Source organism: Pollachius pollachius, assembly GCF_949987615.1.
Source record: "Pollachius pollachius genome assembly, chromosome: 4".
NCBI lineage: Eukaryota > Metazoa > Chordata > Actinopteri > Gadiformes > Gadidae > Pollachius > Pollachius pollachius.
This window is the reverse complement of record NC_136937.1, coordinates 34,383,515-34,409,644: the sequence shown is the minus strand read 5'-3', so window position 1 is coordinate 34,409,644 and position 26,130 is coordinate 34,383,515. Positions and strand designations below refer to the sequence as shown.

At 52.1% G+C, this 26,130-nt stretch overlaps 1 protein-coding gene across 1 annotated transcript; it reads right to left on the bottom strand.

Annotated features, from left to right (window-relative positions):
* Nucleotides 1–3,699: 3,699 nt before the first annotated feature.
* On the bottom strand, nucleotides 3,700–22,939 carry aox6 (aldehyde oxidase 6). Its single transcript, XM_079734294.1, has 35 exons — nucleotides 22,908–22,939; nucleotides 22,412–22,469; nucleotides 20,015–20,111; nucleotides 18,256–18,364; nucleotides 16,948–17,074; nucleotides 15,886–15,947; nucleotides 15,692–15,766; nucleotides 14,703–14,783; nucleotides 14,267–14,411; nucleotides 14,060–14,152; nucleotides 13,474–13,625; nucleotides 13,059–13,152; nucleotides 12,603–12,712; nucleotides 12,268–12,449; nucleotides 11,406–11,820; nucleotides 11,214–11,351; nucleotides 10,895–11,064; nucleotides 10,287–10,413; nucleotides 9,778–9,900; nucleotides 9,401–9,497; nucleotides 9,064–9,188; nucleotides 8,757–8,890; nucleotides 8,322–8,409; nucleotides 7,775–7,861; nucleotides 6,958–7,149; nucleotides 6,508–6,735; nucleotides 6,310–6,405; nucleotides 6,021–6,149; nucleotides 5,854–5,928; nucleotides 5,726–5,778; nucleotides 5,517–5,631; nucleotides 5,153–5,218; nucleotides 4,799–4,987; nucleotides 3,881–4,048; nucleotides 3,700–3,762 (listed from the first exon to the last, which is right to left on the bottom strand). The coding sequence occupies exons 2-35, from the start codon at nucleotides 22,437–22,439 to the stop codon at nucleotides 3,712–3,714; spliced, it is 4,221 nt and encodes a 1,406-aa protein (XP_079590420.1). The 5' UTR covers nucleotides 22,440–22,469; nucleotides 22,908–22,939; the 3' UTR covers nucleotides 3,700–3,711.
* Nucleotides 22,940–26,130: the final 3,191 nt, after the last annotated feature.

The window sequence follows — 26,130 nt, the reverse complement described above, 5'->3', positions numbered from 1 at the left end:
AGTGGAGGAGTAGGAGGAGGAGAGAGCACAGGAAGAGGAAGGAGGGAGGCAGAGGGGGGAGAGGACAGGGAGGCAGAGGGGGGAGAGGACCTCAATGAGAGCTTGCGAAGTTCTTCTGTTCCAGGAGAGAGGATGGGCGACATGATGAGCAAGGTGTCTCCCCCTGTCTCTCCTTAGTCCAGGTGTCTCCCCCTGTCTCTCCTTAGTCCAGGTGTCTCTAGACCAGGTGTGTTTAGAGACACCAGGTCTAGAGACACCTGGTCCAGGGACACCAGGTCTAGAGACACCTGGTCTAGAGACACCTGGTCCAGGGACACCTGGTCTAGAGACACCTGGTCCAGGGACACCTGGTCTAAGGGGGACCAGGTCTAGAGACACCTGGTCTAAGGAGACACCTGGTCCAGGGACACCTGGTCTAGAGACACCTGGTCCAGGGACACCTGGTCAAGGGACACCTGGTCTAAGGGGGACCAGGTCTAGAGACACCTGGTCTAGAGACACCTGGTCTAAGGGTGACCAGGTCTAGAGACACCTGGTCTAGAGACACCTGGCCCAGAGACACCTGGTCTAAGGGGGACCAGGTCTAGAGACACCTGGTCCAGGGACACCTGGTCTAAGGAGACACCTGGTCTAGAGACACCTGGTCCAGGGACACCTGGTCTAAGGAGACACCTGGTCTAGAGACACCTGGTCCAGGGACACCTGGTCCAGGGACACCTGGTCTAGAGACACCTGGTCTAGAGACACCTGGTCCAGAGACACCTGGTCTAGGGACACCTGGTCCAGGGACACCTGGTCTAGAGACACCTGGTCCAGAGACACCTGGTCCAGGGACACCTGGTCTGGAGACACCTGGTCTGAGGGGGACCAGGTCTGTCTTGGCTGAGGATGGCTGTGGTGGCGAGTCTGATCTTGTTCGTTGGCGCCTCCCACCAGCTTCCACATTCCAAACATTACTGCATAAAACACATTACCGTGGCGACCGGCCGTCCCCACGCCTCTACCGCTAGTTACCATGGTGACAGCCACACCTCTACAGCTAGTTACCATAGACCTGTACATAACCTCTATAGAGCTAATTACCATAGACCTGTACATTACCTCTATAGTGCTAGTTACCATAGAGCTAGTTACCATAGACCTGTACATAACCTCTATAGAGCTAGTTACCATAGAGCTAGTTACCATAGACCTGTACGTAACCGCTATAGAGCTAGTTACTATAGAGCTAGTTACCATAGACCTGTACATAACCTCTATAGAGCTAGTTACCATAGAGCTAGTTACCATAGACCTGTACATAACCGCTATAGAGCTAGTTACTATAGAGCTAGTTACCATAGACCTGTACATAACCTCTATAGAGCTAGTTACCATAGAGCTAGTTACCATAGACCTGTACATAACCTCTATAGAGCTAGTTACCATAGAGCTAGTTACCATAGACCTGTACATTACCTCTATAGAGCTAGTTACCATAGAGCTAGTTACCATAGACCTGTACATTACCTCTATAGAGCTAGTTACCATAGAGCTAATTACCATAGACCTGTACATTACCTCTATAGAGCTAGTTACCATAGAGCTAGTTACCATAGACCTGTAAATTACCTCTATAGAGCTAGTTACCATAGACCTGTACATTACCTCTATAGAGCTAATTACCATAGAGCTAGTTACCATAGACCTGTACATAACCTCTATAGAGCTAGTTAGCATAGACATGTACATTACCTCTATAGAGCTAGTTACCATAGAGCTAGTTCCCATAGACCTGTACATTACCTCTATAGAGCTAGTTACCATAGAGCTAGTTACCATAGACCTGTACATTACCTCTATAGAGCTAATTACCATAGAGCTAGTTACCATAGACCTTTACATAACCTCTATAGAGCTAATTACCATAGACATGTACATTACCTCTATAGCGCTAGTTACCATAGAGTTATTTACCATAGACCTGTACATTACATCTATAGAGCTAGCTACCATAGAGCTAGTTACCATAGACCTAGTTATAAGTGTTATAAGTGTCTAGACCAATGAGCGGAGAGGACATATCTTGTCGACCAATAGCCGAAGACCAGGTGGCCTTGGGTCAGAGCATTCCGACTGTACCCATCGCCACGACAACCAGATAACCAAGATAACCTTTATGATAGAAAATAATGAAGGTTTAAAAGGGTATCGCTGCCAAATGTTTGGAATTATAGTAGAGAATAACCGGGTCCCTTTGTCACTCATAACACCTCAGAGGGTGCTGGGTTGACTGCCGACCACCAGACAGACATTCCTCTGTAGCCAATGACATCAGCCTATTTCACTTAGATTATAAGTAAGGATAACTTTAAGTATAAAGCATACAAGAATATAAGATAAGTATTGTTCCAAATGTTAAACACTTTTAATATTACCTGGCTTTCCTTGGTCAACAAGTGCCTGCACTCTGAGGGACAAAATCAGACACCACCAGCTTTATGATTATGACTGTATATGCCACCGACAAATAAAGTGGCATTGTTAACTATTACAGAAGCATGTTTTACTGTCCAAATGAATATTGCCTTCACAGGGCTCATCTCGTAAACACATGGCAAGTCATTGTGTTTTAATATCAGGTTGATAAACAAGGCGATGAATGGCTTTTAATGAAAGACCTCACTTCATATGACTAATGTATAATATGTGACTTTATGTTACTATAATGTTTAATATGTAACCCTTTTGTACGTAATGCTTGAATTACTGTATAGAATGTATTTTAGGAATCGTAGGCGGGAAGGTAAATGTTAATGGGGCACAGGGGCCATAGTTTAGAGCAGGTGCACGTTGGGAGAGCAACACAATGGGGGATATAAATCGAATCCTGAAGACTGTTCGGGAGTTCTTTGCAAATAAACTCAGGTGCAGTTGTTACACTTGCAGTGACAATAAAGCCTTGATCATTCAACGTTAGTCCTTCTCGACCTCTCATATTAGACCGTGGGTTTTATCCACGACACCTTCAAGTCAGGACCTGCTTCACAAAGACCGTGTGTGGTTGGATATGGTTGTGTTATACAACATATAATATAGCGGTAATAATAATAGAATGCAACATGTTTTATCATATAACATGTCACATTATATAACATGTGACTATTGAGGACAGGACCTGTGCCGCGTACAGTACCTTTAGCAACTGTTGACATCAATACTCATTTTATGATTTAGTGCAGCACATTTGTTACATATTGAATCTTTAATCTTTGATTTTTCTTAAATCATAATCAGAATACAAATTAAATAAGAGCTCAGTGCATTGATCACTACATTGATCAGTACATTTATGAGAACATTGATCAGGGCATTGATCATTAAATTGATCAGGGCATTGATTACTACATTGATCAGTACAATGATCACTACATTGATCAGGACATTGATGTTGGTCCAGATGTGGGTCCAGATGTTGGTCCAGATGTTGGTGTAGATGTGGGTCCAGATGTTGGTCCAGATGTTGGTGTAGATGTGGGTCCAGATGTTGGTCCAGATGTTGGTCCAGATGTGGGTCCAGATGTTGGTCCAGATGTTGGTGTAGATGTGGGTCCAGATGTTGGTCCAGATGTTGGTGTAGATGGTGGTCTAGATGCTGGTCTAGATGTTGGTGTAGATGTTGGTCCAGATGTTGGTCCAGATGTTGGTCTAGATGTTGGTCTAGATGCTGGTCTAGATGTTCAGGGCCCAGGGGGTGAAGGATCCTGGCTCGCTGACTGGAACCTTAAAGACAAACGAGTGAACGAATCTTGAAGATCAACTCCGCTCTGAGGCTTTGAGGTGGAGATTAGGGTGGAGATGGTGTTATGTTAGGGTGGAGGGACCAGGAGAGTCGACCTACCCTCTGGGAGAAGGGCATGGCACATGCGAGACACGCCCTCTCAGGTGTAGCGGGGCTGTCCAGGGGGAAGGCCCCCCCCAGGCCGGACTCGGCCCGGGCCGCCACCACCGCGTCCTTGATGGCGTAGAACACGGAGCTCCCGAGGAACAGGACCGGCTCCCCGATGCCCTACAGGGCACGGGTACAGGGGGACAGGTGACTCTACAGGTGACTCTACAGGTGACTCTACAGGTGACCCTACAGGTGACCCTACAGGTGGACTGTGACGCTAGAGGGTACACAGGGGGACTGTGAGTACAGGTGACTACAGGTGTTACTACAGGTGTTACTACAGGTGAGCTTACAAGTGTTACTACAGGTGAGCCTACAGGTGTTACTACAGGTGTTTCTACAGGTGTTACTACATGTGTTACTACAGGTTTTACTACATGTTTTACTACTGGTGTTTCCACATGTGTTACTACAGGTCTCCCTACAGGTGACCCTACAGGTGACCCTACAGGTGACCCTACAGGTGACCCTACAGGTGTCTCTACAGGTGACCCTACAGGTATTACTACAGGTGTGTCTACAAGTCTCTCTACAGGTGTTACTACAGGTGACCCTACAGGGGTCACTACAGGTGTCTCTACAGGTGACCCTACAGGTGACCCTACAGGTGACCCTACAGGTGTCTCTACAGGTGACCCTACAGGTGACCCTACAGGTGTGTCTACAGGTCTCTCTACAGGTGTTACTACAGGTGACCCTACAGGTGACCCTACAGGTGTCTCTACAGGTGACCCTACAGGTGTGTCTACAAGTCTCTCTACAGGTGTTACTACAGGTGACCCTACAGGTGACCCTACAGGGGTCACTACAGGTGTCTCTACAGGTGACCCTACAGGGGTCACTACAGGGGTCCCTGTGCGGGCGGACCTTGGAGGAGTAGATGGCGTGGGGGTTGTGGGAGTCTGGCAGCAGGTGGACGTTGAAGCTGAGCGGCACGTCGCAGACGGCCGGGATCTTGTACTGAGACGGACCCCTGGAGTAGAGGACCCCCCCCGGGGAGAAGCTCAGCTGCTCCAGGGTGTAGAGACCCAGACCCTGGAGGAAGGCCCCCTCCACCTGGACACACAGGGAGACACACAGAGACAGGTAGAGAGACAGGGACAGAGACAGGTAGGCACACAGGTGGAGAGACAGGTAGACACACAGGTTCAGAGACAGGTAGCAGACAGGTGGGAAGGTGAACTTGTGTTTCCAGGTGAGTCTTCTCATTGGCTGCCTCACCTGGCCGATGTCTATGGAGGGGTTGATGCTCTGACCCACGTCTACCACGATGTCCGTCCTCAGAGTCTTAAAAAGACATAACCCCAAAACAGAAGTCTTCTGTTTTAAACATGGTCATTTGTGTGATGATGATCATCAACATAGTAATCTATGCCATTTTATCACTTTTTTTTTTATAACTACAGGTGTAGTACAGACAGGTGTACAGTCAGGTGGTGACAGACAGGTGTACAGTCAGGTGACAGACAGGTGTAGCGATGTACAGGTGACAGACAGGTGTACAGACAGGTGTGGTCCAGGTGAACAGCCGGGAGTGGTTCAGGGGACAGATGGCTGTGCTATAAGTGAATGCTACCGTCCGCACCCTGTAGTCTCCAGTGAGACAGTCCAGCTCCACCTCGCTGTAGCAGGCGCCGTAGGTGAAGTAGGAGTAGGGCTGGCCCTCCATCTTCTCCCAGTCCATGTAGCAGTCCGGGCCTCTGAGAACAACATGTTACAGAGCCCGTTACAGTCCGGGCCTCTGAACACAACATGTTACAGTCCATGTTACACACCAGTCCACACACAGTGTACCTGAAGTATCCCGTCGCTGACAGACTGATCTTCTCCAGGAACGCCGCGCTGGTCTGAGGACAGGAGGAGAATGAAACAAACTGTTACTCCATGAAGAGAGCGAGAATCTACAGATGGTTGAGTCCTACCCAGCTTTCCCATGATCCTTTGGGGTTCTTCGTCCTGATCGGCTTGAGTCTCTTGTACAGTTTCTGGCAGGCGTCCTGGTGGAGGCAGACAACTTTATTCAAAATGTCCACCAGGACAACACATCACCACATGGGTCCATAAGGCCGCTCTGCTGCCTAGCCCTCACCCTGACGGCCATGCCGTTGGCGTCGGTCCCGAAAGAGGCGGCGGAGGGGCAGGTGTTGGGGACGGCCGCCGTGCTGGTCTCAGAGACGTACACCTTAGAGGACGGGACCCCCAGCTCCCTGCTGACCACCTGGACACACACATACGCACACAAACGCAGAGGCACACGCACACACACACACACCCACACAAACACACACGCACACTTTGCAGACAGTAGAGACCAGTAGAGACCAGTAGAGACAGTAGAGACCAGGAGAGACCAGTAGGGGCTGGAGGTGGACCAGTACCTGCTGCATCTTGGTGTGGATGCCCTGCCCCATCTCGGCCCCCCCGTGGCTCAGCAGCACAGAGCCGTCCTTATAGACATGGACCAGGGCGGCAGCCTACACACACACACACACACACACGGTGGTGTAGGTGTAGGGTTGGTGTCGGGGTGTTGTCGGGTGGTGGTGTAGGGGTGGTGTCGGGTGGTGTCGCCCCACCTGGTTGAGGAAGGCCTCGCTGAAGGCCACCCCGTACTTGACGGGGATGAGGGCCGCGCCCCTCTTCCTCCAGCGGTGCTCCTGGTTGAAGCTCCTGAGGGCCTCCACCCGGGCCCCCAGCCCCACCCGGACCTTCACCTCCTCCCAGCAGCGCCACAGGTTCTCCGGGTCGAACCGCATCCCGTAGTGGGTCACCGACGGCCCGCGGTACATGTTCACCTCCCGGATCTAGACACAGTCCCCAGCCCAGGGTTTAGCTCCACCCTCCTGGACCAGGGGGCTAGAGCCCAATCCGGCGTTAAGCTGGTTAACTGGTTAGCTGGTTAGCAGGGTCCTCTCAGCCCATCCTACTTGAGTACAGTCGGTCTGGTCGAGATCCTCATGTCTATCAGTCCCTCCACCCTCCCTCACCCCCTGACCCCTGACCCCTGACCCCTGACCCCCACTGACCTGGTGGGCGGGCCGTGCTAGGCACAGGGCCACGTCGGTGATCATGCTCTCCACCACGGCTGCGGCCTGGGGCACCCCGAAGCCCCTGAAGGCCGTGTTGGAGGGCAGGTGGGTGCGGCAGGCCGCCGCCCGCCCCCGCAGGTTGGGGATGTGGTAGGCGTTGTCCATGTGCAGCAGCATCTTCTCCACCACCTGGAACACCACCCACAGCCACGGCGGTCAGAGCCTCCGTCACCGGCCGCAGGAAGAGCTCTGTCAGACCCTCGGGACGCTTCCTGGCTCGTGGGCTCGAGAAGGGCCTGGGGGAAGGGGCCCTGAGGGAAGGGGCCCTGAGGGGAGGGGCCCTTAGGGGAGGGGCCCTTAGGGAAGGGGCCCTGAGGGGAGGGGCCCTGAGGGGAGGGGCCCTTAGGGGAGGGGCCCTGAGGGAAGGGGCCCTGAGGGGAGGGGCCCTGAGGGAAGGGGCCCTGAGGGGAGGGGCCCTGAGGGAAGGGGCCCTGAGGGGAGGGGCCCTGAGGGAAGGGGCCCTTAGGGAAGGGGCCCTTAGGGAAGGGGCCCTTAGGGAAGGGGCCCTGAGGGGAGGGGCCCTTAGGGGAGGGGCCCTGAGGGAAGGGGCCCTTAAGGAAGGGGCCCTGAGGGGAGGGGCCCTGAGGGGAGGGGCCCTTAGGGAAGGGGCCCTTAAGGAAGGGGCCCTGAGAGAAGGGGCCCTGAGGGAAGGGGCCCTGAGGGGAGGGGCCCTGAGGGAAGGGGCCCTGATGGGAGGGGCCCTGAGGGAAGGGGCCCTGAGGGGAGGGGCCCTGAGGAGTGGGGCCTGACTCACCAGGGTAGACTCGTCCATGGTGTTGCCCGCGTTGGCGTAGTACTGGAGGTCTGCCGCCGTGATCCGCCCGTCCTCCATGAACCCCACCTGAAGGACACAGCACTTAGCTGGGGCCTGTTAGCTTAGCATGTAGCCTTTTTAGCTTAGCTGGGGCCTGTTAGTTTAGCATGTAGCCTTCTTAGCTTAGCTGGGACCTGTTAGCTTAGCATGTAGCCTTCTTAGCTGGGGCCTGTTAGCTTAGCATGTACCCTTCTTAGCTAAGCATTGTCCATCTTAGCTGAGTATGTATCAATACTATCTTGGTTTGTACCCCGCGTACAAGATTAAGCCCTGGTACCTGGTATCTCCCAGTAAGGCCCTGGTACCTCCCAGTAAGGGCCTGGTACCTCCCAGTAAGGCCCTGGTACCTCACAGTAAAGCCCTGGTACCTCCCAGTAAGGCCCTGATACCTCCCAGTATGGCCCTGGTACCTGATACCTCCCAGTATGGCCCTGGTACCTGGTACCTCCCAGTACGGCCCTGGTACCTCCCAGTAAGGCCCTGGTACCTGGTATCGTCCCAGTACGGGGTGGCGCGCCCCAGTGATCAGCATGTCCTCTCCCCGCTCCAGAACGCAGCGCACCGCACGGCCCGTCCTGCACACAAGAAACCCTGTCATTGTATAAACAGGCCGTTACCGTGGTAACCCCGTCATCCTTTAAACAGGCCGTTACCGTGGTAACCCTGTCATCCTTTAAACGGGCCGTTACCGTGGTAACCCTGTCATCCTTTAAACGGGCCGTTACCTTGGTAACGCCCTGTCATCCTTTAAACAGGCTGTTACCGTGGTAACCCTGTCATCCTTTAAACGGGCCGTTACCGTGGTAACCCCGTCATCCTTTAAACAGGCCGTTACAGTGGTAACCCCGTCATCCTTTAAACAGGCCGCTACCGTGGTAATGACTTTTTATCCTTTAAACAAGGGGTAGCCGTGGTAACGTACTTCCAAGCAGCTACAGCGGTGATGGCCGCCAGGATGCTGGTCTTGGTGATTTTCCCGCCAAAAGCCCCGCCCAGCCGCTTGACGTGACAGGTAACTCTGTTGGAGGGGACCCCCAGGGTCTGTGCCACGGCCTCCTGCACACACACGCACACACACACACACACACACACACACACACACACACACACACACACACACACACACACACACCTTTATGAATGGGCATGTGGGAAGAATGTACGTGGTGCATGTGGTCGCCGTGCGGTCGCCGTGCGGTCGCCGTGCGGTCGCCGTGCGGTCGTCGTGCCTGGGTGATGGTCGGGGCCTGACTGGACACGTAGACGTGGAACTCGGTCTCCTCCCCCTCTGGGACCACCAGCACGCTCTGAGGCTCCATGTAGAAATGCTCCTGGCCGCCCAGCCGGAGCTCACCTGAGGACAGAGGATGATGAACAACCAACTAACCACCGCTAACCTCCTCTAACTAACACCTCATCTAACCACCTCTAACCTAAACTAACCCTCTCTAACCTAACCCCTAAACTAACCCTCTCTAACCTAACCCCTAGACTAACCCTCTCTAACCTAACCCCTAAACTAACCCTCTCTAACCTAACCATGACTAACCCAGCTCTAACTAGTACCTGAGTGGACGTGGTCGGCGGCCTCCAGGCCCTTGGAGACGTCTCCTCTCTCGATCCGCCTCCAGGGCAGGAAGAAGGACTCTCTCTGCACCGCGTCCTGGAGCGTCACAGGGCACCACAGCTGAGTGCACCACCCAACCTCCACCTCCACCTCCACCACCTCCACCTCCACCACCACCACCTCCACCACCTCCACCTCCACCACCTCCACCTCCACCACCTCCACCTCCACCACCTCCACCTCCACCTCCACCACCTCCACCTCCACCACCTCCACCTCCACCACCTCCACCACCTCCACCTCCACCTCCACCACCTCCACCTCCACCACCATCATAAACTCCAGCACCACCGTCAGCACAGGCCCCCCCACTAACCTCCACAGTGAACAGGGGGTCCGGGAGGTCCTGGTAGCGGACCTTCACGGCGGCGGCCCCCCTCCGGGCGTGGTCCCTGGAGTCGGCCAGGACCCCGCACACCAGCTGACCCACACAGGAGACCTGGGGGGGGGGGCAAGGTCTCTGATCCACCAGCAGACCCCTGCTGGGACACTGCAGACAGACAGGCAGACAGACAGACAGAGGCGCAGACAGGCCAACAGGCAGACAGATAGAGACAGGCAGACAGAGAGACAGACAGACAGAGAGACGGGGAGAAAGACCGACAGAGAGGCAGACAGACAGACAGGCAGACAGGCAGACAGGCAGGCAGACAGACAGGCAGGCAGGCAGGCAGGCAGACAGACAGGCAGACAGACAGACAGGCAGACAGGCAGGCAGACAGACAGGCAGGCAGGCAGGTAGACAGGCAGGCAGACAGACAGGCAGGCAGGCAGGCAGGCAGGCAGGCAGGCAGGCAAACAGACAGACAGACAGACAGGCAGCACCTCCTTGTCGGCCAGCAGCTCCTCCTCGTAGCCCAGGAAGGAGCGGGCCTTGTGTCCCGGGATGTCAGCGCGCGTCACCACGTCCAGAACCCCGGGGAGGCGCAGGGCGGCGCTCACGTCCACACCGCTACGCACAGTAGGCTGTTAGCATGGAACCTGCAGGACGCTGGTGTTGGCATGCTACCTACAGGTTGCTAGTATTAGCATGCTACTTGGATGACGCTAGTATTAGCATGCTACTCACAGGATGCTGGCGTCAGCGTGCTACTCACAGGATGCTAGCGTTAGCATGCTACTCACAGGATGCTGGCATTAGCATGCTACTCACAGGATGCTAGCGTTAGCATGCTACTCACAGGATGCTGGCATTAGCATGCTACTCACAGGATGCTAGCGTTAGCATGCTACTCACAGGCTGCTAGGTTTAGCATGCTACCCACAGGATGCTAGTGTTAGCATGCTACTCACAGGATGCTAGCGTTAGCATGCTACTCACAGGATGCTGGCATTAGCATGCTACTCACAGGATGCAGGCGTTAGCATGCTACTCACAGGATGCTGGCATTAGCATGCTACTCACAGGATGCTAGCGTTAGCATGCTACTCACAGGATGCTGGCGTGGGGCCGCGTGCTGGTGACCAGGGCGAGGAACAGCTCCCCCTGTGGGGAGGGCGTGTCGTCGACGTACACCGCCTCCCCGGTGGCCTGGGCCAGCGCTGAGCGGTGCATCATGGGACGGCCCACGGCGTCCTGCTCGCTCTGGCTCCCCGACACCTCCTGTAGTGGGGTCGTAGAGGTGTAGTTGATGTCAGGTGGAGGTGATGTGACGGAGGTGATGGTGTAAAATGGAGGTGTAGCGATGGAGGTGATGGTGATGGAGGAGAGGTAATGATGGTGTAGCGATGGAGGTGATGGAGGAGAGTCACCTGGAAGCCCTGCTGGCCCGGCTGGATGCAGCAGGGGAGGGGTCTGATGGCGCTGCACCACCCCTCAGGGACCCCCTGAGGGGTGGTGCTCTGGACCCCCTGAGGGGTGGTGCTCTGGACCCCCTGAGAGGTGGTGTTCTGGAGAGAAACAGGTTACCCCCAGTGAGGATGTAGAACTGGCAGGTCCAGGACCCAGCAGGTCCAGGACCCAGCAGGTCCAGGACCCAGCAGGTCTAGGACCCAGCAGGTCCAGGACCCAGCAGGTCCAGCAGGTCTAGGACCCAGCAGGTCCAGGACCCAGCAGGTCCAGGACCCAGCAGGTCCAGGACCCAGCAGGTCCATTTTGTCTAGGACCCAGCAGGTCCAGGACCCAGCAGGTCTAGGACCCAGCAGGTCCAGGACCCAGCAGGTCCAGCACCCAGCAGGTCCAGGACCAGGTCTTACCACGTGTGCGAGGGCCTGCTGGACCTCCAGGTAGAACTTGAAGAGCAGGCTGAGGGTCAGGGACCTGCGGAACCCCACCTTCCCCCCCACCGCCCCAGGGGGCAGCACCACCTCCTCCAGGAGAACGCTGTAGGCCTCCTGCAGCATCGCCTCCCCCCACGGCCTGAGGACACAGTAACCATGGTAACAGCAGCAACCATGGTAACCGCAGTAACCATAGTAACACCAGTAACCATGATACCACCGGTAACCATTGTAACAGCAGTAACCATAGTAACAGCAGTAACCATAGTAACAGAAGTAACCATAGTAACCGCAGAATCAATAGTAATAGTAGTAACCTTAGTAACCATAGTAAACGTAGTAAACTCGTAACAGTAACAGTAGTAGCCACGTTAATATTAGTCCGTAGAAACAATAGTAACCCTAGTCGCAATAGTTACCACAGTAACCATAGTTACCACAGTAACCATATGAACCACACACTGTTGTAACCATAGGAACCCTAGTAGCCATAGTTACCACAGTAACCATAGTAACCATATGAACCGTACTCTGTAGTAACCATAGTAAACCTAGTTACCACAGTAACCACAGTAACGCTGGTTACCTCCCCAGGAGGGCCTGGCCAGTCCTGGCGGCCCGAAGGGTGCAGGACCCCACCCCCCCGTAGTAGAGCTGGATGTCCCGGACCACCGCCTCCGGCCCCAGCACCACCCTCATCCCCGTGGTAACGGTCGCCAGGGCGTTCTCCTTCCTCGGCGCCTGGCGGAACGCCCGCACAAACTCCCCCTGCGGGTACGACATCACATCCTGTCACATCACGTCCTGTTACACCACACCATGGCATATCAAATCCTGTGACATCCCGTCCTGTGACTTCCTGCCCTGTGACATCACATCCTGATGTATCACATCCTGTGACATCACTTCCTGTGCCCTCACCGGCCGGGTCTCGGGGACGAACACGGCCACGAGGACGTCGGCTGCCCCCAGCAGCGTGGTCCTGAAGCCCCTGAAGAAGTCCTGGTCCAGGGGCACCTCCCTGCTGCCCCCTGCAGGTAGACCAGGAACCCCCCCACAGCCCAGGTCAGGGGTCAGGGGTCACTGAGGGTCACTGAGGGTCACTGGGGGGTCAGTCAGGGGTCAGGGGTCACTAAGGGTCACTGAGGGTCACTGAGGGGTCAGTCAGGGGTCAGGGGTCACTAAGGGTCACTGAGGGGTCACTGAGGGGTCAGTCAGGGGTCAGGGGTCACTGAGGGTCACTGAGGGTCACTGAGGGGTCACTAAGGGGTCACTGAGGGGTCTCTGAGGGGTCACTGAGGGGTCTGTGAGGGGTCACTGAGGGGTCTCTGAGGGGTCACTGAGGGGTCACTGAGGGGTCTCTGAGGGGTCACTCACCGTCCGAGGCCACCCTCAGCCTGCAGCCCCCGGCCGCCAACACCGGGTTGAGGTCAGAGTTGGGGAGAGCGCTCACAATGTTCCCTCCCAGGGACTAGGAGGAGGAGGAGGAGGAGGAGGAGGAGGGGAGGAGGGGAGGAGGGAGACAGAGAGGAGGAGGAGGAGGAGGAGGAGGAGGAGGAGAGGAGGAGGAGGGGGATTGGGAGGAGGAGGGAGAGGATGAGGAGGAGGAGGAGGGGGAGGGGGAGGGGGAGGAGGAGAGGGGGAGGAGGGGGGGGGGGAGGAGGAGGGGGAGGAGGAGGAGGAGGAGGAGGAGGGGACTAAATGAGAGCACAGCATCAGAAGTGTTTCTACATTAAGTCTAATGCAGTCTCCGACCCAGTGGTCCTGATGTGGTCTACAGTGGTGGACTCACCGCTACGTTGCGGATCTGCTGTCCCGCCAGCGCCCTCAGCTGGTGCAGCAGAGCCCGGTACAGCTCTGTCTTCTCCTGGGGCAGAGCCTCCACCCGGGCCTCCAGGACCATCTGGACCTGGGTCAGAGACAGACCTGCACCCACCCACACCCCTGGAGACACGCCCACATTATACCCTACAACCTGGAGACACGCCCCCATTACACCCTACAACCTGGAGAAACGCCCCCAAATACACACTACGACCAGGAGACACGCCCCCAAATACACACTACGACCAGGAGACACGCCCCCAAATACACACTACGACCAGGAGACACGCCCCCAAATACACACTACGACCAGGAGACACGCCCCCAAATACACACTACGACCAGGAGACACGCCCCCAAATACACACTAAGACCAGGAGACACGCCCCCAAATACACACTAAGACCAGGAGACACGCCCCCAAATACACACTACGACCAGGAGACACGCCCCCAAATACACACTAAGACCAGGAGACACGCCCCCAAATACACCCACTACCTGGAGACACTACCACTATGACAGAGGTTCTACTGGGCTCTACTGGTTCTTGCCTTGCGGCGTGTGGATGACCTCAAACAGAGGGGCCACCCTGCTGGGTGAGATGATCAGCGGGTGAACCGCCCCTCTGAACTTCATCTCCGGACCTGGAACACAGAGAGCCCAGTCGGACCAGTTACACACTGGCGCACCAGTACAGTGTGGACGGAGGTAGAGGACAATGACAGAGCTCCCCAGGTCCAGAGCCGGCCCCTGCTGACCTAAGTTGGTGTTCCCCAGAACCAGCGGTGCCTGGGGATGGGTGGTCTTCAGGAGGACCAGTTCCTCCAGGGAGACCGGTGACACCCAGGACACCCTCTCCCCCCGGAACCAGCGCGTCTGCTGGGGCTCCGTCAGCGCCACCCGCTAGTGGGAGGGGACAGGACAACGTTAGGGCGCTACACCCTCTGAAACGGGGGCAAGGCCGAGGCTGACGCTCATCATGGGTCGTCCGATTGAAAGATGAGACCCTTCCAGTGGTTAAATACTTCTTGAGGGATAAATACTTTTGGTGAAATGACGTGATAAGGGAGAAACAAACAAACGTAACGTTAGAACAAAATGGCTTCATTAGTCCAGCAGAACAGGCATGGGGTATAACGGGGGTCTGAGCGCCGGCAGGTCGGGGCCCCGCTCAGGGGACCGGGTCCGTCCTACCATCAGTTCAGGAGGGAAGATCAGGTCCTGGGTCGGGTCCAGGGGCAGCAGGTCCTCCGTGGGGAACAGCTGGGGGGCGGACTGCAGCACAGAGAACCACAACCATTACTAGTCTGAACTAAACTCAGAGATAACCTCACCCATTACTAGTCTGAACTAAACTCAGAGATAACCTCACCCATTACTAGTCTGAACTAAACTCAGAGATAACCTCACCCATTACTAGTCTGAACTAAACTCAGAGATAACCTCACCCATTACTAGTCTGAACTAAACTCAGAGATAACCTCAGCCATTACTAGTCTGAACTAAACTCAGAGATAACCTCAGCCATTACTAGTCTGAACTAGACTCAACTAGCCCAGAGATAACCTCAGCCATTACTAGTCTGAGCTAGACTCAACTAGCCCAGAGATAACCTCAGCCATTACTAGTCTCAACTAGACTCAACTAGTCCCAGAGATAACCTCACCCATCAGTAGTCTCAACTAGACTCAACTAGTCCCAGAGACTGGTTTAAGGGACCAGACCAGTCTAAGGGCCTAGTTTAAGGCCCTGGTTTAAGGACCTAGTTTAAGGGCCTGGTTTAAGGGCCTACTTTAAGGGCCTGGTTTAAGGGCCTGGTTTAAGGGCCTACTTTAAGGGCCTGGTTTAAGGGCCTACTTTAAGGGCCTGGTTTAAGGGCCTACTTTAAGGGCCTGGTTTAAGGGCCTGGTTTAAGGGCCTACTTTAAGGGCCTGGTTTAAGGGCCTGGTTTAAGGGCCTGGTTTAAGGGCCTGGTTTAAGGGCCTACTTTAAGGGCCTGGTTTAAGGGCCTACTTTAAGGGCCTGGTTTAAGGGCCTGGTTTAAGGGCCTACTTTAAGGGCCTGGTTTAAGGGCCTACTTTAAGGGCCTGGTTTAAGGGCCTGGTTTAAGGGCCTTCTTTAAGGGCTTGGTTTAAGGGCCTACTTTAAGGGCCTGGTTTAAGGGACTGGTTTAAGGGACTCACAGGCTCCTCTCCGGGTGTTTCCTCCGTGTTCATGCAGCAGCCGACCCCTCCGTTGCCCTGGCAACACTGGGACTCCTGCGAAGGGCAACGGGTGGAGGTGACGGGTGGAGGTGACGGGTGTCATCACAATGACTCTGTGATGTCATGGTGTTGTCATGGTGACGTCATGGTATCCACAGGTGAAGTCCTCTTACCTGGGTGAAGGTTCTGCAGCTGTCGATGATTGGCCGATAGCCGGTACATCTGCACAGGTTACCTGGTAACACACACAACTTAGCATGCTTTGTGCGTGTGCGCACACACACACGTGTATGTGTGGACATGTAGGTATGTTTATGTGTGTTTGTGTGTGTGTGTGTGTGTATGTGCACGTGCGTGTGTGTGTATGTGTTTGAGCCAGAGGAGGTTTCTCCAGGGAGGAGAGGGAGGAAGATCCTCCTTAACATTGTTGAGAATAAAAAATGTACTGTCCAGACTACTTTAATGAATTAATGCCCTTAAATACAAATACTTTAATGCCTTTGTATACGTTATGTTCGTTTCCCTGGGTAAAGGGACATTAGCACCCCCTATCGCCTATTGACAATTACTTCAGGGAGGACGTTCCTCCCTCAGCCTCTGTTCACTCCCCTTCATTTCCCCTGAAGTGTTGGCGGCCGGTGAATAACATGGGGCTCAATGGGAGAGAGGAGGAAAGTCCTCCTCTGGGTGGGTGGGCCTAGCTAAGGGGTCTGGATCCCGCCTACGTCTATTCACAAATAGGCTGAGCCCTGGCTGCGCTATGAACCAATAAGAAGGAGCCCTGGCTGCGCTATGAACCAATAAGAGGAGCCCTGGCTGCGCTATGAACCAATAAGGAGCCCTGGCTGCGCTATGAACCAATAAGAGGAGCCCTGGCTGAGCTATGAACCAATAAGAAGGAGCCCTGGCTGCGCTATGAACCAATAAGAAGGAGCCCTGGCTGTGGAGCAGCCCAGAGGGAGGGGTTATCCCCTCAAGTCTTTGTTACGAGAACCAACGAACCCGCTCAGTCGAATGCCTCGTTTCCCCCGAGCGGCGCCCTACTGTCCGCTGCGGTACAGTGCGGCTCTGTTCGCTTGTATTGACCAACAGAGCAGAGGCGTTCACACCATACGCCACTAACAGTGCAAGCAGGCCAATGGCAACCCAGCGCGCAGTCCTTCCTCCCTCACTTTAAAAACCACCAGCCGCCACTGGTGTGCGTGTGTGTATATGTATGTATGTGTGTGTGCTACCTCCCAGAGCCTCCCTGATGTGCTCCATGCTGGGCGCGGCCTGGTTCCTCAGCAGGGTGTACATGGACATCACCATGCCCGGGCTGCAGAACCCACACTGGGACCCGTGGGCCTTCGCCAGCCGCTCCTGGAACAGACAGGCTGCAGTCTGTATACTGAGGGGGGGGGGGAGTCTAGTCTGTATACTGGGGGGGGGGGGAGGTGAGTCTAGTCTGTATACTGAGGGGGGGGGAGTCTAGTCTGTATACTGTATACTAGTCTGTAAACCTTGGTGTAGTGTTGGACAATCAGTTATGCTACACCGCAAACATCACTGTGGTGGCCCGATCCTGCAGATTTGCACTTTACAACATCCGCAGGATCCGGCCCTTCCTCACAAGGGAAGCAGCTCAGCTTCTAGTCCAATCACTGGTCATCTCCCGCCTCGACTACTGCAACTCGCTCCTGGCTGGACTCCCTGCCTCTGCGATTAAACCCTTGCAGCGCATCCAGAATGCGGCAGCGTGCCTCGTGTTCAACCTACCAAAGTTCTCACATGTAACCCCCCTCTTCCGAGACCTCCACTGGCTCCCTGTAATAGCTCGCATCAGATTCAAGATGATGGTACTGGCATACAAGGCAGTCGATGGAACTGCCCCTGCCTACCTCCAAGCATTAGTAAAGCCACACACCCCAGCTCGATCCCTCTGCTCAACTACCTCAGCTGGACGTCTGGTACCGCCATCGCTAAGAGCAAGCAAAGGTCGATCAGCAAAGTCACAACTTTTCTCTGTTTTGGGACCTCAGTGGTGGAACGAGCTCCCTACCGATGTCAGGACCGCAGAGTCGCTCACCAGCTTCCGCAAAAGACTCAAAACTCACCTGTTCAGAGTTCACCTCGACTCTGCATAGAAACCAATGCACAGACACCATTGAATGTTGTACGTCCTGGCACTTGTACATTGCGCTTATTCAAGGTACTTAATTGTGTAGCATCTACAGTAGCTGCTATCGCTGCTTTACACGGGGAATGGGTTAGCCTAGCAATTGTAATACTTGCACTTGGTTCTATGAACGTCTTTACTGTACCGACAGCGATATATTGTTTCACTTCTTATGACAAATGTACTTATTGTAACAAATGCACTTATTGTAAGTCGCTTTGGATAAAAGCGTCTGCTAAATGCCCTAAATGTAAATGTAAATGTATACTGAGGGGGTGGGGCGTGGTGTGAGGGGGGTGGGGCGTGGTGTGAGGGGGGTGGGGCGTGGTGTGAGGGGGGTGGGGCGTGGTGTGAGGGGGGTGGGGCGTGGTGTGAGGAGGGTGACCTGGACGGGGTGCAGCCTGGTCTTGGTGGAGCCCACCCCCTCCACGGTGGTGACGGCGGCGCCCGCCAGCTGGCAGATAGGAAGCAGGCAGGCGTTGGCCGAGAAATGTCTGCAGTGGTGTGGTGAATGGAAACATGGGTAATGTAGTCCTCGGGTGAAAGGAACCCTGGGTAATGGAGTCCTCGGGTGAAAGGAACCCTGGGTAATGGAGTCCTCAGGTGAAGGGAACTCTGGGTAATGGAGTCCTCAGCTCTCACAGATTCTAAAGGTTTTTATTTGTCACATACTCACACAGGATGCAGTGAAATGTTTGTGTGACATGACCTTTTGTGTGACATACTATTTTCTGTGCTTAAAAAAAGAATAAAATACAATAGATTAAAAATATAAGACAATTAAATAAAATACAAACTAAATATAAAAGTTTTAACAGAAATAAAGAATATTGATTTAGTTGTACGTACATAAATGTACGTACAACTAAAACTGGATAAACAGAGAGATGTACAAGATGTATTGTGCAATATGGCCAGGGTTTAAGGTCTCAAAGTGCAGGGGGAGGGTGGGAAAGAGGTCTGGTATCACAGGGCACGGTTCAGGGCTCTGATAGCCCCCGGCGACCTCAAAGACTACAGCCACCCTCAAGGAGCCAATGTTTAGCTACTCTCAAAGCTAAACATACCGCAGGAAAGTTGATGTTAGCTATTAGCGTGTATGCTTGTTAGTAGGGGTTAGACAGTACAGAGACAGGTCATTAAGGAGCAGGTAGGGGTTAGACAGTACAGAGACAGGTCATTAAGGAGCAGGTAGGGGTTAGACAGTACAGAGACAGGTCATTAAGGAGCAGGTAGGGGTTAGACAGTACAGAGACAGGTCGTTAAGGAGCAGGTAGGGGTTAGACAGTACAGAGACAGGTCATTAAGGAGCAGGTAGGGGTTAGACAGTACAGAGACAGGTCATTAAGGAGCAGGTCGGGGTTAGACAGTACAGAGACAGGTCACTAAGGAGCAGGTAGGGGTTAGACAGGTCATTAAGGAGCAGGTCGGGGTTAGACAGTACAGAGACAGGTCATTAAGGAGCAGGTAGGGGTTAGACAGTACAGAGACAGGTCACTAAGGAGCAGGTAGGGGTTAGACAGGTCATTAAGGAGCAGGTAGGGGTTAGACAGTACAGAGACAGGTCATTAAGGAGCAGGTAGGGGTTAGACAGTACAGAGACAGGTCATTAAGGAGCAGGTAGGGGTTAGACAGTACAGAGACAGGTCACTAAGGAGCAGGTAGGGGTTAGACAGTACAGAGACAGGTCACTAAGATGCAGGTAGGGGTTAGACAGTACAGAGACAGGTCATTAAGGAGCAGGTAGGGGTTAGACAGTACAGAGACAGGTCATTAAGGAGCAGGTCGGGGTTAGACAGTACAGAGACAGGTCATTAAGGAGCAGGTAGGGGTTAGACAGTACAGAGACAGGTCACTAAGGAGCAGGTAGGGGTTAGACAGGTCATTAAGGAGCAGGTCGGGGTTAGACAGTACAGAGACAGGTCATTAAGGAGCAGGTAGGGGTTAGACAGTACAGAGACAGGTCACTAAGGAGCAGGTAGGGGTTAGACAGGTCATTAAGGAGCAGGTCGGGGTTAGACAGTACAGAGACAGGTCATTAAGGAGCAGGTAGGGGTTAGACAGTACAGAGACAGGTCACTAAGGAGCAGGTGGGGTTAGACAGGTCCTTAAGGAGCAGGTGGGGTTAGACAGTGTAAGGATACTGGATGGTCCTGCTGAGCGGGGCGTAGCGTGACACCATGACGGTGCACGCCCCACAACCTCCTCCTCCACAGCTGACCTTGGTCCCGGTCAGCCTCACTGGAGCGGCTGTTAAGGTGACCTTAACCTTAACTAACCCTAACCTTAACCACCTCTAACCGTACCCACCTCTAACCTTAACTAACCCTAACCTTAACCACCTCTAACCTTAACCACCACTAACCTTAACTACCCTAACCTTAACTAACCCTAACCTTAAAGGCTGTGTTGTAGGGTTTATTTTCCAACGAATTTGTGCAATTTGCTTGTTGGTATTTAAGATTTAAACTGTTATTAATTGTATTTAATGTTGTAAGGTATCACAAAACGGAATGTAATGTGAAAAAGTAGGTACTATTTTAGCGGTTTGCTATTGATTCTCATTTCCCCCAGAATGCATTGCATGACGTCACGTTGGGGAGACACGGACCAAAGCCACATTGAGACCCTTGAGAGTAGAGACTAGTAAGAGAGTGTTCCGCATATTATACAGATACATAGATAAATACATAGATATATATAGTTAGTATATGCTACACGTGAACCTCCTAAGATGGCGCAATTTGATTGATTCGCTATCTCAGGATATTGGGAAATATCCCATGATTGACATCTCAAACTCGATATTGTTTTCATCGCAAAATGTCCGCTGATAACAACAAATAAACTATTCCCCACTATTCACTTAGCTAAACCAGACTGTATCAATCACATACTTTGGGTCCATTCTAACTTATGGTAAGAGGCTAGTCTTTAAATCTTTGCAGTGACTGAATGTTGACAATAAAACGGATTGTTTTGCATAAGATGAGTGTGTGCGACTGTGCGTGTGTCCTTTCCAGCTTTGGCATACTGCATGGTTATGAAGGCCTTGTGGATAGTTGTGGTCTTAGTGAAGCAGCCTAGCCTTGGAGTTGGCTAAGTTTGAGTGATTGTGTACGGGCGTGCAAGAGTGAGAGAGAGCACACCCGCCGTGGTGATGTTGGGCTTGTTGTGGGCTGTCTGTCAGCATCCGCCGGGTTGGACGATGTGGTTTGTGTATGTGTTCAATGTACATCTGTCTGGTCGTATTTGCGGTAGATTGATGTTAAATAATGTAACACCACGATCGGTCATACTCGCAGGCACTCATTTGCAAGTGCACTGATTGCGTGTCCGATAGGCTAAGTTAGCCCATAGCTAGCAGCATTATGCCTTCTATTTCTAGATCTTCTGACTAAGTTTACCGGTACTTACGACATAATCGCTGTCACTAGATATAAAGAAAACGTTGACTTTCACTCGGTGCTATTCACTGACAGTAAAAATAAATAAAAGTGTCGTTATTGTATGCACTGCTGTTCATTGACTAGCTCCAGCGCTCGTTGCTGCGTTGCTAAATGATAGCAACTCGCCACTCATTCTCCTCTGACCATGCATTTAATTGGATTTGACCGCCATCAGTTCTCGGCAATTCCTCATTCAGCCTCTCACATCTAACAGGTCTCAAATGATACTGCTGTGGGCCACGTCTCCCCAACGTGACATCATCGCCGAATGACGTTAGAAAACACCCGTTACTGCCAAAAGCGACAAAAACTGGACTTTAACACTATATTGGAGACATTTTATAAATGATACACATATTTTGAGTGCTTTATGTACCCATTAATCAAAACTTCCGGTTAACCTGCACGTAGGCCTTTAACCACCTCTAACCTGAACTAACCCTAACCTTAAAGGTTGTATCAGCGATTCTAGGCCGGAGCCTAAATGATCACTTTCATGATCTTCCCTCACGATCCGCTAGCTGCCAGCCCCAATAAGCAGACCGTCAAAAATACACGTCTCTGTAGCCAGCCTGCACTCCGAGATCGTACACAAAAACAAATGGTACTACCAACCACTCAAAACCAAAAATAAATAGTATTCCAACCAATCACCGATAAGGGGTGGGTGTTGTGGGGTTTTGCGCTGCGTTCATGATAGTTTTTACTTTATGCAAGAAACACAGAAGGGAGGGGCAAGCTGGCTCTGTTTGTTTGGGATCTCGCTCCAACAGAAGGGACGTCATCCCAACATCGCTGATGCAACCTTTAACTAACCCTAACCTTAACCACCTCTAACCTTAACCACCCTAACCTGACCTAACCCTAACCTTAACCACCTCTAACCTTAACTACCCTAACCTGACCTAACCCTAACCTTAACCACCTCTAACCTTAACTACCCTAACCTGACCTAACCCTAACCTTAACCACCTCTAACCTTAACCACCCTAACCTAACCTAACCCTAACCTTAACCACCTCTAACCTTAACTACCCTAACCTGACCTAACCCTAACCTTACCTAACCAGCAGGGGTCCCGGTGAAGGATACACTTCTCTCTGAGGAACGACACAAGCATGGTTTCTGGGTCTGCATTCTCCTCCGTCACCTGTCAATCAAAAAAACCCACCTGTCCATCACAAACACTCACCTGTCAATTAATACACTCACCTGTCCATCACAAACACACCTACTCACTTGTAATTTACCACACACACGCACGCACGCACGCACGCACACACACACACACACATACACACACACACACAAGCACACATGAGTGCGCACACACACACACACACACACACACACTCTTAATTGCACTTTAACTTGTTACTATTTTTATCTTCTTATTCCAATTTTTTTTTCCCATTATTATGGAGGGCTGGGGATTCAAAAATGTCATTGCTATGACTGCTTAGCCTGTTATTTTGTGCATTTGACACAAAAAATAAAATAACTTCAGCACACGCACACGCACACCTCTCTTTTCCTCTAGTAAAGTGACGCACTCGCGTTGCTCGACTCACTGGACCTGCAGACTCACCTTCCTCCCGTTGACAAAGAAGCAGAGACTGTCCGAACGTTTCTCCACGGCCATTTTCTCTCGCAGTAAACTCCAGATGAGCGGAGCCTCGTTCCTCGCAGTCCTTCGCAGTCCTTATATCACGACGGGACGGGATGCTCCGAATGAGCGTTACGGGCGAGAGGAGGCGGGACTTTGACTTTCATCAGCCTATTGGCCAGAGAGGGACGGACGCTCACTGGGGGGATATCCGTTTCAATTACATGTTTCTTTGTCAAATTCTTCGTCAAACTCCAAATTTATTCTCCTTCATATTCTTATTCTTCTCGCTCCGGCAACTGTTCGCCGGCATACACAGCTCACAGAGGGCCGGTGACCGGAAATAGCGTATCGGTAGACCGGGATAACGCTACAACACATGCCCCTCTCCCAGCTCCCCTCCACCTGATCGCCCGCCTACAGGTGAAGGTCCACAGCTGGAAACTTCCCCGTCCAGTGGAGCACACGAGAGTAACAACAACATGTTGCTCTTTAATGCTTTGAATAATTGTGTTTTTAATTATCGTTGTATTGTATTATCAAAGGTTGTATGATAGTCAAGAGCAATCACATCCTGGTGATTATTCATATATTAAGAGGGAAGTGAAGGAATGTTTCTAAACTCAGATTGGATTCGTTTTCCACCCTTTCTCCGGTTCCCGGAGGTTCCAGTAGCCGACGGTAGCTAAAGACACGCGACCTCTGGTTCTGGATTTTGTGAACTCCACAAAGTTGGTGTCAGCAGATTGTGGACGGTATAAAGTTCGTTTGAGTAGATTATTAACCGTATGAACTGCGTTTACATTAACTATGAGCTGTGTAAAAAGAGAAGAGATTAACTTGGAATATTATCGGTACCAAACGGATTCGAACAGCAGAGCCCATCGAGTCATTTACAAATCGACGGAAAAATGCAATAATATTATTGTTGTGTATCATCATCCTTACACTACCAAAATACCTTTATTGGTGACAGAACCGGTTTTAGTTTATATATATATATATATATATATATATATATATATATATATATATATATATATATACTACAAATGTATTTAGTTTTTATGTTATATTTGATAATATTATGTATTATGTTATATATATCATTTATTTAGAATGTGTATGTATGACATGTAGCAGGTAGACAGACTGCAGTACACATGGGAACCACTAGAGGGCAGTACAGGAGAACCACTGGACGGCGCCACACCCTGATGAAACATGAGCTGGAGATCAGTCTGGGTCCCAGGCTGGTGCCCGGGGATGTAACGGTAGACCTGTGTGTGTGTGTGTGTGTGTGTGTGTGTGTGTGTGTGTGTGTGTGTGTGTGTGTGTGTGTGTGTGTGTGTGTGTGTGTGTGTGTGTGTGTGTGTGTGTGTGTGTGTGTGTGTGTGTGTGTGTGTGTGTGTGTGTGTGTGTGTGTGTGTGTGTGTGTGTGTGTGTGTGTGGAGATATGAAATAGTAATGAGTTGCTTTGGATGAAGCTAAATAACTGAGTAGTGAATGGTGTGACAGTGGTTAGGGTCAGGGGTCGTAGCCATGGTTACAATGCGGAGGACAGCCCATAATAGAGCGGAACTACAATACCTATCTCTCACGGGGGTCCTTCGCCCCCCTGGAGAGCCCGGACCCTCTCTCTCTCTCTGTCTCTCTCTCTCTCTCTCTCTCTCTCTCTCTCTCTCTCTCTCTCTCTCTCTGTCTCTCTCTCTCTCTCTCTCTCTCTCTCTCTCTCTCTCTAGGGGCCATGGAAGAATGCTGAAGGTGACACCTTCCCCCCCCCCCCCCGCTGGGAGGACACACACGGAATAATGACTACGTTCTGATCAACAGAGAGAGACAGAGAGAGGTGAGGGATTAAGGCAGCATAGAGGAGAGTAAAATGGAGGAAGAGACACTGACTCAGTTGCAACATCCTTTAAACAAAAACAGTTTAGACATCTTTAAAACAAACAGTTTAGAAATCTTTAAACAGTTTAGACATCTTTAAACAGTTTAGACATCTTTAAACAGTTTAGACATCTTTAAAACAAACAGTTTAGACATCTTTAAAACAAACAGGTTTGACATCTTTTAAACAAATAATTTAGACATCTTTTAAACAAATAATTTAGACATCTTTAAACTAAAAAAATTAAGATATATTTAAAACAGTTTAGACATCTTTAAAACCAACACTTTCGACATCTTTAAAACAACTAAATTAGACATCTTTAAAACAAACAGTTTACACATATATATTTAAAACACAAACAGTAAAGAGATTGACAGACATATAATATGAAAGTAAGACAAACCAAAACAACACAAATTCTTTCGAAATTTTAGATGTTGAGAATTTATTTCTAAATGGTGAAACAATTAAAAGGTTAAAATAACCAAATGAAAGCAGTGTTTCTTCAGTAAGAAGTTCTCACTCAGGTTCTCGGTCAGAGAGAGAGGAAATACTGTTGTAATCAGACCGACAGACGGCCGTCTGGGGGTCTAGAGGGTCTAGAGGGTCTAGAGGGTCTGGGGTCTAGAGGGTCTAGAGGGTCTGGAGGTCTAGAGGGTCTAGAGGGTCTAGAGGGTCTGGGGTCTAGAGGGTCTAGAGGGTCTGGAGGTCTAGAGGGTCTAGAGGGTCTAGAGGGTCTGGGGTCTAGAGGGTCTAGAGGGTCTAGAGGGTCTGGGGTCTAGAGGGTCTAGAGGGTCTGGAGGTCTAGAGGGTCTGGGGTCTAGAGGGTCTGGAGGGTCTAGAGGGTCTAGAGGGTCTAGAGGGTCTGGAGGGTCTGGCGGTCTAGAGGGTCTGGGGGTCTAGAGGGTCTGGGGGTCTAGAGGGTCTGGGGGTCTAGAGGGTCTAGAGGGTCTGGGGGTCTGGGGGTCTAGAGGGTCTGGGGGTCTAGAGGGTCTAGAGGGTCTGGGGGTCTAGAGGGTCTAGAGGGTCTGGGGGTCTAGAGGGTCTAGAGGGTCTGGGGGTCTAGAGGGTCTAGAGGGTCTGGGGGTCTGGGGGTCTAGAGGGTCTGGGGGTCTAGAGGGTCTGGGGGTCTAGAGGGTCTAGGGGGTCTAGAGGGTCTGGGGGTCTAGAGGGTCTAGAGGGTCTAGAGGGTCTGGGGGTCTAGAGGGTCTAGAGGGTCTAGAGGGTCTGGGGGTCTAGAGGGTCTAGAGGGTCTGGGGGTCTGGGGGTCTAGAGGGTCTGGGGGTCTAGAGGGTCTGGGGGTCTAGAGGG

Bases quoted from the DNA above. Each gene is read 5' to 3' on its own strand.
- aox6 (XM_079734294.1), bottom strand. From the start codon at position 22,439: ATGCTTGTGTCGTTCCTCAGAGAGAAGT. The intron at 8,410-8,756 runs GTACGTTACCAC...TCTTGTGTGCAG, and splicing joins ACCGCTGTAGCTGCTTGGAA to GACGGGCCGTGCGGTGCGCT. The intron at 4,049-4,798 runs GTCCGCCCGCAC...CGTGCCCTGTAG, and splicing joins ACGCCATCTACTCCTCCAAG to GGCATCGGGGAGCCGGTCCT.